Source organism: Alligator sinensis, unplaced genomic scaffold (assembly GCF_000455745.1).
Source record: "Alligator sinensis unplaced genomic scaffold, ASM45574v1 scaffold866_2, whole genome shotgun sequence".
NCBI lineage: Eukaryota > Metazoa > Chordata > Crocodylia > Alligatoridae > Alligator > Alligator sinensis.
The window spans coordinates 85552-100310 of NW_005841900.1; the positions used below are offsets into that span (position 1 = coordinate 85552).

A 14759-nucleotide genomic window follows, 5' to 3' on the forward strand; every position below is an offset into this window, starting at 1 on the left:
TGTCCATTCCATTCCTTCTTTCACACTGTCCTGTTCACTTGCAACAGCCTCCAAACAGGTTTCCACCAAAGGACTTCCTTCCCACTTTGCTATTCCAAAATATCTGGAGCCCTGCATATTCTATGACTCACTCTATCAACATGACCATATGCCACTTGACTTGTTCAGTAATTTATCTTACTCATATAATTACATGGAAAAATGCTTAATAGGGTGTATAGAGCACTTTAAAAAAAAATGCTCCAGTGCACCCCACATCCATGGTAGTGCTGCAAGTCAGCCTGCATTTTACTCTGCCAGACTAGTAAACTGAAGAGCATTTCATCCTTTTTTGGGGGGTTGAAGTGGGGGGAAAAAAAACGGGGACCAGCCACTACCAGATACTCAATTCCAGAACACTGATTTGTTGAGTCTGATCTAGCATGACAGATCCAACTTTCCTAAGAAATAAATACCCTGTGTACTAACCACATGTGGAGGTTTTAGTGCTCGAATGAATTCGCTGGTTTGTTGATAATCTGTGTGAGCAGAGAAAGAAATGTAGTCTACAGACATCTTCAGTGGGAGCTTCTGCCCTGACATAGTTGTGATCTCTTCGGGTTCAGACATGATGTGCTGTCACAGGAGAAAATAAAATACTTTAAAAGCTTCCTGTAAATACAACATATCCACATTTTCACTTTAAAAACAGAAATAATTATTTGCCGCTTGCTAAAGTTACTACACACATACACCTGGGGTCAGTCATTAAGAATAACTGAAACACATACTTGCACCCTTTCCCTTGAACAACACACTAACGACAATTCACCCTCAGCCACATATAATACCAAATTGGTTGGAGTTGTAGACAAACTGAAGGGTACGGTTAAGATCCAGAATGACCTGAAGACATGGGAAAAGTGGTCTTCAGTCAATCAGATGTTCAGCATGGACAAGGGCAAAGTCCTACACTTGGGATGGAATAACTGCATGCACAAATACAGACTGGTGAATAAGTGACTAGGCTGCAGTACTGCAGAGAAGGACTGAGAGTCACAGTGGAGCATAATATGAACCAACAGTGTGTTCTTACTGCAAAGAAAGCCAACAGCATCCTGGGGTGCTTTAACACTTGCAAAACAAGAGAAGTGATTCTTCGCTTTATTCAGCAGGGATGAAGCCTCACCTGGAATACCACGTCCAGTTTTGGGCCTCACACTTCAAGCAGGATATGGACAGATTGGAAAGAGTCCAGCAGAGAGCAACAAAAATGATTAGAAGTCTGGGAAGCATGACTTATGAGGAAAGGGTAGGGTTGTTTATTTTGGAAAAGAGAAGACTACAGGGGAATTTGAACACCATCTAAAATACCGTAAGGGCAATTACAGAGAGGATGGAGATGGACTTTTCCTTCAGCAGAGGAAATCTGGGATGGAGATTAGGAAGAACTTTTTTACCACAAGGGTGATCAAGCATTTGAACAGGCTACCTAGGGAAGTTATGGAATTTCTATCCCTGGAAATATACCAATCACCCTTCCCTGGGGCTAGCCAACTGATAATTTATAAATCTTTTCTTGAATTAAATTTAGAAGAGATTAATTTATAAATCCGTCACAGGAATCATCATAGGCATATGTTGGTTTTGGGAGCTTAATTTGCTTTAGATGCATGATATGTATATGACCTGACCCCCATTTGTTAACGAGCCCAAATAAATAATCCAGCACCCTGGTTGGATAATATATCCCAACCATGTATATTAAAAATGCCATGGCAGATTAACAGTAGCAACTCACCTTAGCGAGTGTTCCTTCCACACAGTAACCTGCAATAATTACTCCATTTCTCTTATCAGTACACCAGCTCTCAAACAACTCTCTGGATAAGCCACTCTGCATCATACCTGGGGAAGCCATGACAACACTTGGACCAATGTCATCAAAGTGGTCCATACTCTAGGAGACAAACAGGAAGAACAACAGTTACTATAGTTTGACAAAAGTAAATAGGCCTGGCCTGCACCCTCTGCAAGAGCCCTACACACCACCCTCACAGAAGGGACTTTCCTGGCCATAATCCTTTACACTGTCCAAGGACATGCTGTCGGTTCCTGGATTTGTGACAGAAGAGACGGAATTGCTGCACTGCATGAAATATCTGGAAATAATACCTGAAGATGGATCTAATTTCTGACACATCAAAGCTTTAAAAATATATGCAGGGGTTTAGGTTGTAGCCGTGTAGCCTTAAAAATATATGAAAACTGTAGAAGTAGTGTTAGTGCCCCCCTCTCCCTCACTCACACACATATACCTAACATATAGATATGCACACATTCAAATACCAATTGAAAAATGACTCATAAAGGACGAGTATGATTTTTATGTTTGCTCCAGAAATTAGACTTAAATCCTCCATGGATTTTCAGTCAAAATACCTCTTCTAAATTAAGGAGAGACCCCTTGAGCTTGAAATACATTAATACCCTTTTTATCCAGTTAAAAAAAATGAAAGAAGCGATAGTGACTTACAGGACATGAGGTAATGTGGGGTGAATGAGACTCAAGAGTTTAGATGGGAAACCCCTAGGAAGCCTTAGTGCTTCTTCTAGCATAAAGCAGCACAGATTAGATGTCCTAATCCATCCAACGTTATGGAACGAAGTTCCAAGAGTACACAACAAAAATCTCATTAAGAGAAGGTAGAATTATAGAAAACGACTCAGTCATAAGCCAATGAACAAAGAAAATGGCCCTATTTCATGCAAATACACTTTTTCAACCTTAAATAACACTCACCTTCAGATTACTAATGTGCTTGAAAACAAATGGATTGTTGATGTTAATCTGCTTACGAATTTTGTCATTCATGGCATTTACGTACGTCTGATACACTGCCATGCATTTCTTTGCCAACGAGGAGGCATAATATATGGGTATGTCATGGAGTTCAGGGTGATTTTGCCAGTATTCATCTAAAGACACATAACACAACGTATAAATGTAACATTGACATGTACTTTTCATAAATGGGTTTCTTTGTTTGTTGTTTGGTTGGGTTTTTTTGGGGGGGGGGGCGGGGGGGGGGGGAAGGGGAAGGAAGCTTGTTTTTAAAGAAAATCAGATTCCCAAACAACATTTTTATCCCTTTTAGACACAGGAAGTCAAAATGAAGACTATTAGATTAGACATATCTCTTAACTTTGGCTACTGAAGGAGGGGAAAGAAAAGCTGGAATGAATGAAAATAAAACAAATCCTTGTCAAAAGGAAGGTCTTGGCAGATCAGCAGTCAAACAAAACTCTCAACAGTTTTCAGACACAATTTACAAATAATGCATGCTTCTATCTCGGATTCAATTCACTTTATAACAGCAATAAGAGGGTTTACAAAAGTGCTGGTAACAGGCTGAAATATCTTTATCAAATACTAATTATGCAGTCTACAGGAAGAACACAATCTGTTATTTGATATTTGTTAGTGAAACTTTATATCATCACCCCTGACATTAAGCCCAGTTTATCAGATTCATGGAGGGTAAGGCCAGAAGAGGCCATCAGAGCATCTAGTTTGACCCTTTGTATATTGCAGACCATTCATTTTCATCCAATTAGCACTGTTGTCCCAGCCCAATTTTGGTCAGCTTCGTGTGTACCACCACTGCGGCAATGCATTTGAAAAGGTGCAAATGACTAGAACTTTTACAGAAGTAAAAACCCCAAACAAATAATGATCCCCAACACAAAAGTCAGCAACAGTGACTCAGAATGAACGTGTGGATAGTTATGCCAATATAATCTATACCCCTTCTCAAATGGGAATAGCTATACCACAGTAAAGTACTTTTATATTGTCATAAAACTGCAACCACACTAGGGTCAGGGTGTAATTGTACCACCATAAATATACCAGTATAGTTAGACAGGTGTCAAACATATGGCCCATGGACCAGATCCAGCCTGTGGAACTGCCCCCTCTGGCCTGCTGGGCTACTGGTGAGCCAGGGCACTTGGGGATGGGGCTAGTGGTGGGTAGGGCTTGTTGCAGAATCTGGGACCGTGGTGGAGATGGACCTCAGTGGCAGGGGGCAAGTGAAGGTTGTGTCAACACAGCCTTCACTTGCTCTGCAGCCGCTTGCACTGTGATTACCATGGCAAGCAGTTGCCTGGCCTGCCATAGAAGTCGTCATTGCCATGATGGCTGTGGCTGGCCCCGTGGATCTGACCTACTGAGGAACCCTGTAGTTGGATCCAGCCAGGACAAAGGATAAGCCTGACACCCCTGGGTTACAGCAAAACATCTTCTATTTAGAGACAAGGCCCTATAGAACAATTCAGACAAAAACCCTGCCATGGAGATCTTACAGTCAAAACATAAGATAAAAAAGCAGTAAGTAAAGTTAACAGCAACAGATGGTAGGACAGGAGTTACAATAAGACTGCACAATTATATTAGCCTCAATTCTATGTAGTTGCTCATTTCTTGTAAGCAACTTCGGAGTATAAAAATAATTGTGTGCCTAAATTAGAGCATGAAAACCACTCGAGGTCTGTGGATACAGCTGTCTAAATACGCAACATATCTACATTGTGTGTTAAAATGAATGGTTGCATTTTCATTTTTTTCACAAATATTCTAATAGGTGTAGAAAATGGAAAACTAAGAATTACTTTGAAGGCTATAGCAGATTGTGAAATATTATAGTTTCTCTGTAACATATTTATAAACTATAACAAAATATTAAATAATGGAATTGCAGAATGCAGAAAAATGCATCCTGTAACAAATTTACACCCAAGATATAGCTGGGAACTTCCAATCAATATTTAAACAAATCATGACTCTTGGAACAAGCACATTCAGTTGCTGAGCAGAATTAAAATGGCAATTGTGATGAACTGCTAGTGCTCTAAAAGCAGTTCACATCGAGGACTTGGCATCTCAAAAGCAAGTACTCATTTTCAGAATTACTGGTCAAAGAAAGGTTTGCATGACAGAGAAAGAATCATCAGAAATCATTCAGAGTGCAAAGTAAGGGCAAGAAGATGACCATAGAGAAGTGCTGAAATACTTGACTTGGCTCTCAAATTAATTACAGTTCATCTAAAAAGTGTTATTTTCCACTACTGAAGTTTTGGTCTTTAGTAATTTCATACTTTCACTCTTTAACAGAATCCTTGCAAGCAGACAAGATTGAAATGTCAAAAGTGCAAACCACCCACTCAGAACAAAAAAAGCTTTTTTCTTCTTGTCAAACACACCAGGAAACAACTTCTGAAACCTTCTTCTTACATTAGGTGCCCCCTTCCCCACCACTGTGTGCAGGCTTCCCTGCTGCATCATGGACTCAGGGGCCTGCCTGCTGCACTACATACCTTCCCTTCTCCACTGTTGGTCCCTGTATCTCCCTGCTGCACCAGGTGTCTGGATGCCCTGACTCACTATTACCTTCCTGGATGCAAGCTCCTCTCAATGCATCATGCCACTCATGCACCCCAGGCTGCACTGCGAGGCAAGCCAGGCAGGGGGAAAAAGGGACAGTTGGAAGAAGGGGAGCCTGGAGCCCACCCAGCTGCTGCTGCAGCTGGAGCAATGGAGGGAGTGGCAGCTGAGTAGAAGCCAGAGGGCTGCAATTTAACCCCATGGGCCACCAGTTGGACAGCTCTACCATACACTGCTTTACTATACATGGTAAAGCAGCAAAAGAAACGCATGTGCTCCTTGTTTTCTCTTCTGCAGTAATTAACTTGAACACACCAACTTTCTGTGCTTTTTTAAAGCTATTGGCACACTGTGAAGGTGCTTAGGGATTTGTTTTAAAATAGTGACCACACTAGAGTGTTGTAAGTGTCCATGTTACTTTGCACACTAAATGTTAGAAATGTGAAGATACATACCTAAGATCAAAAGGAGTTCTTGAGCTCGACCCAAGGCAAAGACGGGAATAAGACCTCTACCACCCCTATTTACAATATCATGGACGGTGTTACAGAATCTTGCCTCTCGCTCTTCACGTTTTTCATGAATATGGGTACCATAGGTGGATTCCTAGGTGGTAAAGTACATATGGAGCTATAATTAGCAGCCCAAACTCTGTTACACTTTGCTCCTCTGAAATGATCAAAATACGTTCATGTACGTTCAGTATACGTTCATGTTATCCTATCAAACCAGAATTCTTACTTGCAGCTAAATATTTCTATTCTAGGGTCATATACATGAATCTTACATAATACTGCAAAATTGGAAAAACAAACCTAGAAGCTGCTGTTGGAAAGGACTGGCCCTGGAGGCAGCAAAGAGAGGTGATGAGCTTTTTGACAATCCCATTCATTGGTTTGATTTTAAATGCTGATTTTCAAACCAAAAGGAAACATTCACCCCAACACGTTTAACAGAGACACTCTTGACTCTAACACTCAAAACCACAAGGGACTCAAAATTGGTAAGGTGAGTCCAGCACCAAAGCATCATTTATAGCAGAGGTAGGAAATGTTTTTTGGCTGGAGTGCCCAAAACCCCCACAATGCCTACCTTGGAAGGTGCCGGAGTGCTGGCATGCCAGAAAAACAAAATGAGGGCAGGGGGTACATGATAGGATGCCCTGCTTGTGCCCCTTGCCCTCTACTCAAAGGCCCTGCCCCTCAGTCCTGCTGACCTGCTGCCCCCCAGCCCTGCTGCCCCTTGCCCCCCACCCAAAGCCCCTGCCCCCCAGGGCTCTGTGGCTGTCAGCAGCTACCCAGAACCTGGTCCAGCTGCAAACATCTGCTGCCTCTTCACCCCGGCCCCAGCTGCTTCCCAGCCCCAGCCCTGGCCCTGGGCTCCAGGGAGGCACCACATACTGGCAATGCTCCCCACTGTGCTGCTCTCCTCACTTCTGCAAAGCAGCATTGTAACCTGGCATGGCACATCACAGCGGGGGGGTGCAGAAAGCTGCCTGCTCCAAGCTCTCTGCTGCCCTGCCACACTTCCCCCGTGTGCACGGGAGCAGAGTGGGCATCAGCGCAGGGTTATGCCCCTCGCTGCTGTCCCCGCCTGCAGGGGAAGTGTGGCAGGGCAGCAGAGAGCTTGGAGCAGGCAGCTTTCTGCACCCCCCCGCTGTGATGTGCCATGCCAGGTTACAATGCTGCTTTGCAGAAGCAGCAACAGCAGCACAGCAGGGCCCAGGGCCAGGTCTGGGAGGCAGTTGGGGCTGGGGCCAAGGCGGAGAGGCAGCAGATGTTTGCAGCTGGCCCAGGTTCTGGGTAGCTGCCGACAGCCAGAGAGCCTGGGCTGCTTGCAGCAGGGCTTCCATGGGAGTCGCCCGGTCTCCTTGCTGGCATCAGATACCCAGAGCTGGGGCCAGCTGCAGCCAGGAGGCTGCAAACAGCTGCTGCCTCCCCGGCCCCAACGCGTGCTGAGGAAAGTGGCACTGCGTGCCATGCTCGGCATGTGCGCTGGGGTTTGCCAACCCCTGATTTATAGTTAGGATTTCCCAGATTTCAGCTTTTGGTGGCCAATACACCCGCACCACAGCAAATCCTAAGTGTAACCAGGCAAAGCCAGTATTCATCCTGCTTGAAACCAAGTAAAAAACTTGCAATAAAATAATGCCTCTGACTAAACCAGGGGTTGTACAAGTGCAACCAGCAGTGGCAGGCCAAAAGTGGTTGAAGTCATTGTAAATCCACAGCATAATGTTTCAGTCTGAGGTTCATACTGGCCCAATGTTCCACTATGCTGATGCAGGCAGCACTATGATCTAGAGCTGATCTCTTATAGAGCAGACACTAAAGATCATGCCCATTTACACCCATTAAAGACTTCTCAATATTTTTTGAGAGGAAAATGACATTAACTTGTTACGCTGCTCATATTCACTCCACAGCTTCAAGACAAGAAGTGACATTCTTCACTAGTCTTATTTTTGATCTAGGATGCTTATCCTAATTGGCAGTGTGGTCGAGGGCTGCAGAGAGGTTAGAGAAGTGACTACATCAAGTTTTGTACAATGTTTGTCATTGCCTGGGCTAAAACATTAGGCAGAATTACTACAGTACATGCTTAATTTGTGTTATGGGCCCAGCACACTACTACCTACAAGCCAGTGCCACAGTGGGCCCACCCACTCTTCTGCGTGGACACCCCAGAACATATTATGCTTTGCTACTGAACAACACAAAACGCCATTTTGTGAAATGGTGATGTGCATGTTATTTTTAAGATGGCACATACATTTTAATGTGTTTAAAATTACATTATGCAATACTTTCAAATAAAGAAACTTGAGGAAAAACAACTTGGGAGGAAACTATCAGGATGTGTGAATACCCTGTAGCCTGGACTCTTAGAGCTTAAAACAAATTGCTAGTTACATGTCACCTTTAAGTTTCCTCCTTCATTTTGATATTAATCTTACAACTTAAGTAACACCCCCTTCCCCTTCTAGATAAATCTACATGCTTATTTACAGAAACTGCTGTGCAAAACTTACAATTATAAGAATATCAGGTTTAATGGTAGGAATCTCAGCTGCCATGAGGTGTCTGTCTTCCTGTCTTGAGAAATCACCTGTATATAAAAGCTGTGACAATGAAAGAGAAACAATACACCTATGATCAGAATAAGTCAGCAAATACTTATAAGTTTGCCTTGTATAGAAGTGTTTAATATGTTAGCAAAAATAATATTTATGGATGTACTTCTCCCTCTTTCTCTCTCTCTCTATATCTTTAATCAAAATCACTAATAAGATTTCAATTACCAACATTTTTGGCAATTCTTTTCTGTGTTGAGTGACATTTTCAGATTTTTACACCTGTAAACACACACATTAGATGTTTTGTCCACAAGACAAACTTAGACTGCATTTGAGAATATAATAAATAATGCAACAAAAATTAACAACATTTTCTGTTACCTATATAAATCTGGTTTTACTTGAGAAAGCTGCACACAGATCTTTAAAAAGAAGCTGATAATTTTAAACACTTTCACTGTAGTCTTGATGCTCTTCTCCACATTAGTGCCCATCTCATCTTATCTTAAAGTCAGCTACTTTTCTTGTGTATGCCCAAGCAGGTACTTTTAAAACACACAGACTCTTAACTGTGATCTGCACCTTAACCAGAGTAAATGACCTCATTCTGATTTCAGAAGTCTACATGTTATGTGCCCAACCACCAAGCTTTTCAAGTATAAATAAAATAAAACTTATTCTCAAAAGCTTGAATAAGAACACAGATAGCCAGCAGCAGCAAAGATAAGTGGTTTCTGTATAACTATAGGTGATAGAGCTATATCAGTGACGGAGCTTACATCAGTAGTCAGCAACATTTTCTGGCAGCAGGCAGGAATGGCCCAGCTTTGGAGGTAGCCAGTGCTAAAGTCTGGCCACTGTTTCTGTGCACCACCTGGCTGCAGCACAACACAGAAAGCTCCCCACTGCTAAGGTGCAGTGTAGTGCAGCACAGTGTGGCACAGGTGAAGCCCCTGCCACTGAACATCGTTAAAGCCCCAGCTCTGTGGGCCAGATCCAGCCAACAGGCCCTTGGCCTATATTGTGTTTCAGAAGAAAGCAAAGATGATAACGGGCAGGAGGAAACTGGTCATGTGACAGATATGATGCACAAAAGGGGAAAAAGTTTCTTCCTGTCTGCAGCTGTTAACAAGCAGGACAACCCATAACTCTAACTTTTATCCTAGTTGTTGTAGCTACACAGCCTTACCCATACACAGGCTTTATCTTTTTTTTAAATCTTCTTCTCAAGCATTCATGGGACAGATCAAATCCTAACAGGAAAATGACTTTGTGAACCACCACCTAGTTCAGGACCACATTTCTTCATCCTGTAGTAAAAACTTAGCGCACCTCATGCATATTTCAATGGAGGAATGGTGATCTCCCTATTAAGATAATGAACTGGGACTCATGAAAGCAATGTTCAACATTGGTCTTTGCCCCAGACTGATCTATAACTTCAGAGAAGTTACTTGGTTCCTCTGTACCTAAAAACAGGGATAAGAATTCTTCCCTACCTCACAAGGGTGTTGTGAGGATAAATTCATTAACGTGAGGCACTCAGATACTATGGTGATGAGGGTCATTTAAGTACCTAGACAGACAGACAAGGTAAAATAGCATTAGGAAACTATTTATGTATTCAGTTGCCTTTTCATATATTTGAGCTACTGGAATCAAGCCAGCATCAGCTGCTCACCCAGCTCTCAGCAGACTAGTTTGGAGATTCTTGTATTGTTATTATACACCTACGACAGAAACACAAAGGTATACTTCTTGTAATTAGCCAACATACACTATCTCATTTCGATATAAGTGCGATCACTAGCCCATTATAATTGATGAATAATAGTTCTAAGATAATGTGTCTCCTTCTGTGTCCCATTGGATTCCAACTCACAACAACACTGAGCACCTGACTACACCTCATCTTGTGTCCTGGACAGTTTTCAGTACATTGCTGGCACTTAACCAATAAGAAATACCACGTGCCAAAGACTTATATACAGATTTCTACTCTGTACTGATAAGTACCTTTACACCAGCTATTTCAATCATAAACATGGCTGCTCCTAGAACATGGCCTGCATGGTAACACCAGAACTTGATTCCTGCCACCTCTTTTACTTCATGGAAGTTGATTGTTTCAATTTTGTCCATGCTTTCTTCCAGATCTGTCTCTGTATATAGCATATCATCTGCCGATATATTGCTGTATAAAACAAAATGTCTGAGCATCAGCTAGTTTCACTCACTCACTTTATACAAAAATTGAAGACACTTTTGTGAACAGATTTAGAAGTAGAATGCTTTAAGGTGAAATTTAAAAGAGAAGAGAAAGAAAGTACAAAGGTGAGAGTGTAAAAAGGAAAGAAAGACATGTTTAGGTAAATATACCTGAATGAAACAGATGAGAGAAGAGAGATAAGAACATATATGTATTTATTTATTTATCTATGCCACCCTTCCCAAAAGAAACTCATGGTGACTTACAATAAAGCAAGTTGTAAACACAGGAGAAAATACATGCTAAGGTAGTTCCCCAAACCACACCCCAAAACTTAACTCCATCTGCTAAAAGACCACCCAAATAAAGTCTTGCAACACTTCCAAAAGGTAACCTGGCTCGACTCTGATGGGGTCAGGGAGAAGGGAGTTCCAAAGCCAAGAAGCGACTATTAAGAACAACCTCCCACACATTTTTGCCAAGCAAACTTGGTGCACAGATGGTACTTGCAGAAGGTTGCTCTTGACTGACCATAGGGATTGTGATGGAATTTAAGGAACAAGGTGGGAGTTCCTTAGTTCTGTAGTACTCAGGCCTTTTAAGGCTTTACAGGTCAAGCCCAGCACCTTAAACTGCACATGGAAAGTTACTGGAAATAAGTGCAGACTGGAGCAGCGTTCCAATTTGGACCAAAAACTGAAGGTTTTATATGCTGTATTTACTTGAATCTAAGACAAGACTTCCCCCACTTACTCACTCTGGGGAGAGAGCAAGGTTGGGGGTAGGGGGACAAGGGGGAAAAAGTGGGTAAATCAGTTTGTGAGAGGGATGGAAATGGATGTTTCATGAACTTTTAAAAATGTGGGAAATTGACATAAAATATTCCTTTCTATGTTTGAAACCCAGACATTGTTATGACCTAAGGACCCCAAAGTTAAATTGACTAGCAAATGACTGGTCTACTGTTATGGTTAGAACCTTTGGAAAAGCACGACTGAAAGAAAACAAACATTTAAAGAAGATTAGATTCCCTCTTCTTTGGTTTTAAGCCCCAAGACATTATTAGTATTGTAAGTGAACTCTGCAAGAAATTTAGATATATAAATTTTTAGGTTGGCACTGTAAAGACCTAACAGAACACACCCAAAGTCCCTAAATCACTGTATTATTTCACATACACTTTCTCCATTGGGCATGCTAGGGTAATAATTAAAAAAAACAGACCGGGTCAACTTACCTAACTTTGACATAATCTGAAAGAAGCCATCTGTAAATAGCTTTTGTAGCATGAGTCATAAATGTCCTTCCTTTAAAACTTGTTTTTTGCAAAAACCATGGTAGAGCCCCACAGTGATCTAAATGGAAACTTCAAATAACAATATAAAGCCAGTTAATATGCTAATATTGTAGAATGCATGTGGCATACAATTCACTATTTTAATGTATTAATACAAAAAATCACAAATTCAATACATGTAAAAATTGCAATATCAAGATTACCCAGGCCTATCTTCTATATTCAAAAATATGAGACTTATAAAGAAAGATGGAATTTCAAGTTATGCATTTACTGAAGACATTTTACCAAAACAAGCTTATAATTTTTTTTATGCAAGAGGCAAGGATTGTTGTGGGTGATCTCTTTTATTCATTTTTTATATTTATTTCAAAAAAGGACTGATACTGGATACGGAGAAAATATACATACCACACACATAAGGAGGAATATAAAACAAATTTAGCAGTGGTGGTTGCAAAAGTGGTATGCAGGCCACCATATATGAAGAGGTAAACTACTAGATTGTATTTTTAGTAGCACACTAGATAAGTGTTTTGCCACATCTACACAAATACAGACAGGGGAGTGATTTTTTTAAGGAATCATTAAAGAATCACTGAGAAGTTTTGGAATCTCCACCCCTGGAAATTTTCAATAACAGGTTCGAGAGAAACTTGGCTGGGATAGAATAGTGAGGGGGGAGGGGTGGGGCTGAACTAGATGACCTCATGAGGTCCCTTCCAGTCCTACTTTCCTATGATTTCAACTGTGCTACAGTGCTAATTTGAACGGCTCCTGAGATACAGGTGTAAGAAATACATAATGTATTTGGGTGAATGCCCCTTGAACTACTGTATCAAATGCTAGTATGTAAAACATGGGTAGTTCATGGAAAGTTAACTGGTTTCATAAAGCTGGCTCCTTTCTCATTGGTAATTACTATTATGGGCCTGAGCCAACCTCCATTTAAGTCTGTATAAGCTTTTCTACTGATTGCTGGTGCTAAAATACAAACAATATTTTCCTAAAACTTGTTTTCTACATGAAGAACAGCTGAAGTTGCCATCGTAAAGTTACATAGTATTATATGATTACAAACAGGAAACATGAGGCAAAGTTGTAATGGGGATGGATAAAAGTTTTGATATTAAGACCTAGTTTACATAATAAAAAGATACTGGGAACTGCCACCCCATGCGTTTTCTCCCAGCGATACAGCCTACATTACATCGACCCTCTAAAAAGCACTAATTCTTGTTCAAAGTGCAACTTACTGACTAATTAAGAGAAGATCAATCTCAGCAGGATCTATCAAGTCAATGTAAGGAAGGGCATCCATTCCTTCTAGACCAGGGTGTATTCCACAATCAAGCTGAAAAGTGATGAAAAATAACGGAAACTCTTAACAGAAAACTACATATAAAGAGAATCATGCAGTTTAATTTACAAACTTAGTTACTAAATTTAACTTAGTTACAAATGATTTGCGACTTTCAGTATCACGTAAGAAAAGTTCATTTTGTTTATTCACTATTTTTAACATTGGAAGATTAAGTTCCATGATAGAAGCTCAGCTAGTGTGTCTGTCTATATAGCATATCCCCAATGGAAAACTGTATGCCTTTTGTGATTCTTTTCACATGTCTATTCATGCTTCTACTTTTTGAGTAAATAGCTGAAAAAAAGTATTTAAGCATAGATTTTATCACCTAAGCTCAATAGTAGAAAAGCAAGGATATGTGGGTGTTTGGACTATATTCAAAACTATGTTTACAAAGTATAGATACAGGCTCCACTGAAAGTTAGGTATCATTTACACACAACCACTGAAGGCTAGGTATCATCTGCACACAAGCATAAATAGATACCTAAACTTTCTTTCAGAATTTATGTCCTTCCACTGTTTAAACTGTTCTTGGGAACCATAGGATCCATCTCTTCTGGAAGCGGCAAACTTCGATACGAAGTTTTAGTTAGGAACTTGGATTTGCCCACGATAGCTTTCTACAACAGATGTTGTAACTGAGGGTGTTTACAAATAATTACCATTATTGTTCTTCCTTTAAACTTCAAAAAATATTAAATTAGCAATGTAACACAATAATATAACAATTACCATTATTTTTCTTCCTTTAAACTCCAAAATAATGCATGATCTTCCTACTTCTTGCCCAGCACCTCTGTAAAAGAAATCAATGACAAAGTTACCAGAAACAAAATCAACTACCCACTTAACACAAGACAATTAGCTGCAATACTGTATTGAACTGCACCTTTCAATGACTATTGCAGGATTAATTACACTGTAATGTACCATGCTGACTGCAAAACGATAGGGTGCTTACAATGTGTGAACAGCGTAATTCTGTTAAGTCAAACTGTAATTCTATCCAAAACAGCACACAGGAGACCTACTCTAGCAAAATGGCTCTGGCCTCTTTTTTTGGTTCATTAACAACTACAGAATTAGAGAAAAATAAAACTGGAGGTGATTTGAGAAGGTCATTAATCCAGTGATTCTCAACCAGGGTGCCATAGAGCACCACTCAATAATAGCACTGTTAGGTAAGCAAACAACTATATATGGATTTACAAGGTAAACCCAGAACATTCAAATCGGAATCCAAAGTGTCAAAAACATTCTGACTTCTTGTGTTTTGAGTTCTTTGCAACAAAAGAATTGCTCTTATTTTTTCTGTAGTCAAAAACAAGTGAAAGCTAAGAGCTAACATTTTCTAAGTGATGCCTTGAGTCTAAAAAAGCTGAAAAC

The 14759-nt window shown here is 40.6% G+C and overlaps 1 protein-coding gene across 2 annotated transcripts in view; it reads right to left on the reverse strand.

The window, feature by feature from the left end:
* Positions 1 to 14759, reverse strand: part of CPSF3 (cleavage and polyadenylation specific factor 3) — a 38945-nt gene that overhangs the window by 18625 nt on the left and 5561 nt on the right. The window contains exons 2-10 of one of the 2 annotated variants that reach the window (XM_006018407.3): positions 14106 to 14169; positions 13264 to 13361; positions 11948 to 12076; positions 10518 to 10695; positions 8457 to 8546; positions 5881 to 6031; positions 2783 to 2958; positions 1781 to 1939; positions 469 to 615 (exon numbers count right to left, since the gene is read on the reverse strand). In XM_006018407.3, coding sequence (XP_006018469.1) covers positions 469 to 615; positions 1781 to 1939; positions 2783 to 2958; positions 5881 to 6031; positions 8457 to 8546; positions 10518 to 10695; positions 11948 to 12076; positions 13264 to 13361; positions 14106 to 14169 — 1192 coding nt within the window. Of the gene's footprint in view, positions 1 to 468; positions 616 to 1780; positions 1940 to 2782; positions 2959 to 5880; positions 6032 to 8456; positions 8547 to 10517; positions 10696 to 11947; positions 12077 to 13263; positions 13362 to 14105; positions 14170 to 14759 lie in introns of those variants that run through there. The other variant, XM_025197596.1, reaches the window with a different exon arrangement.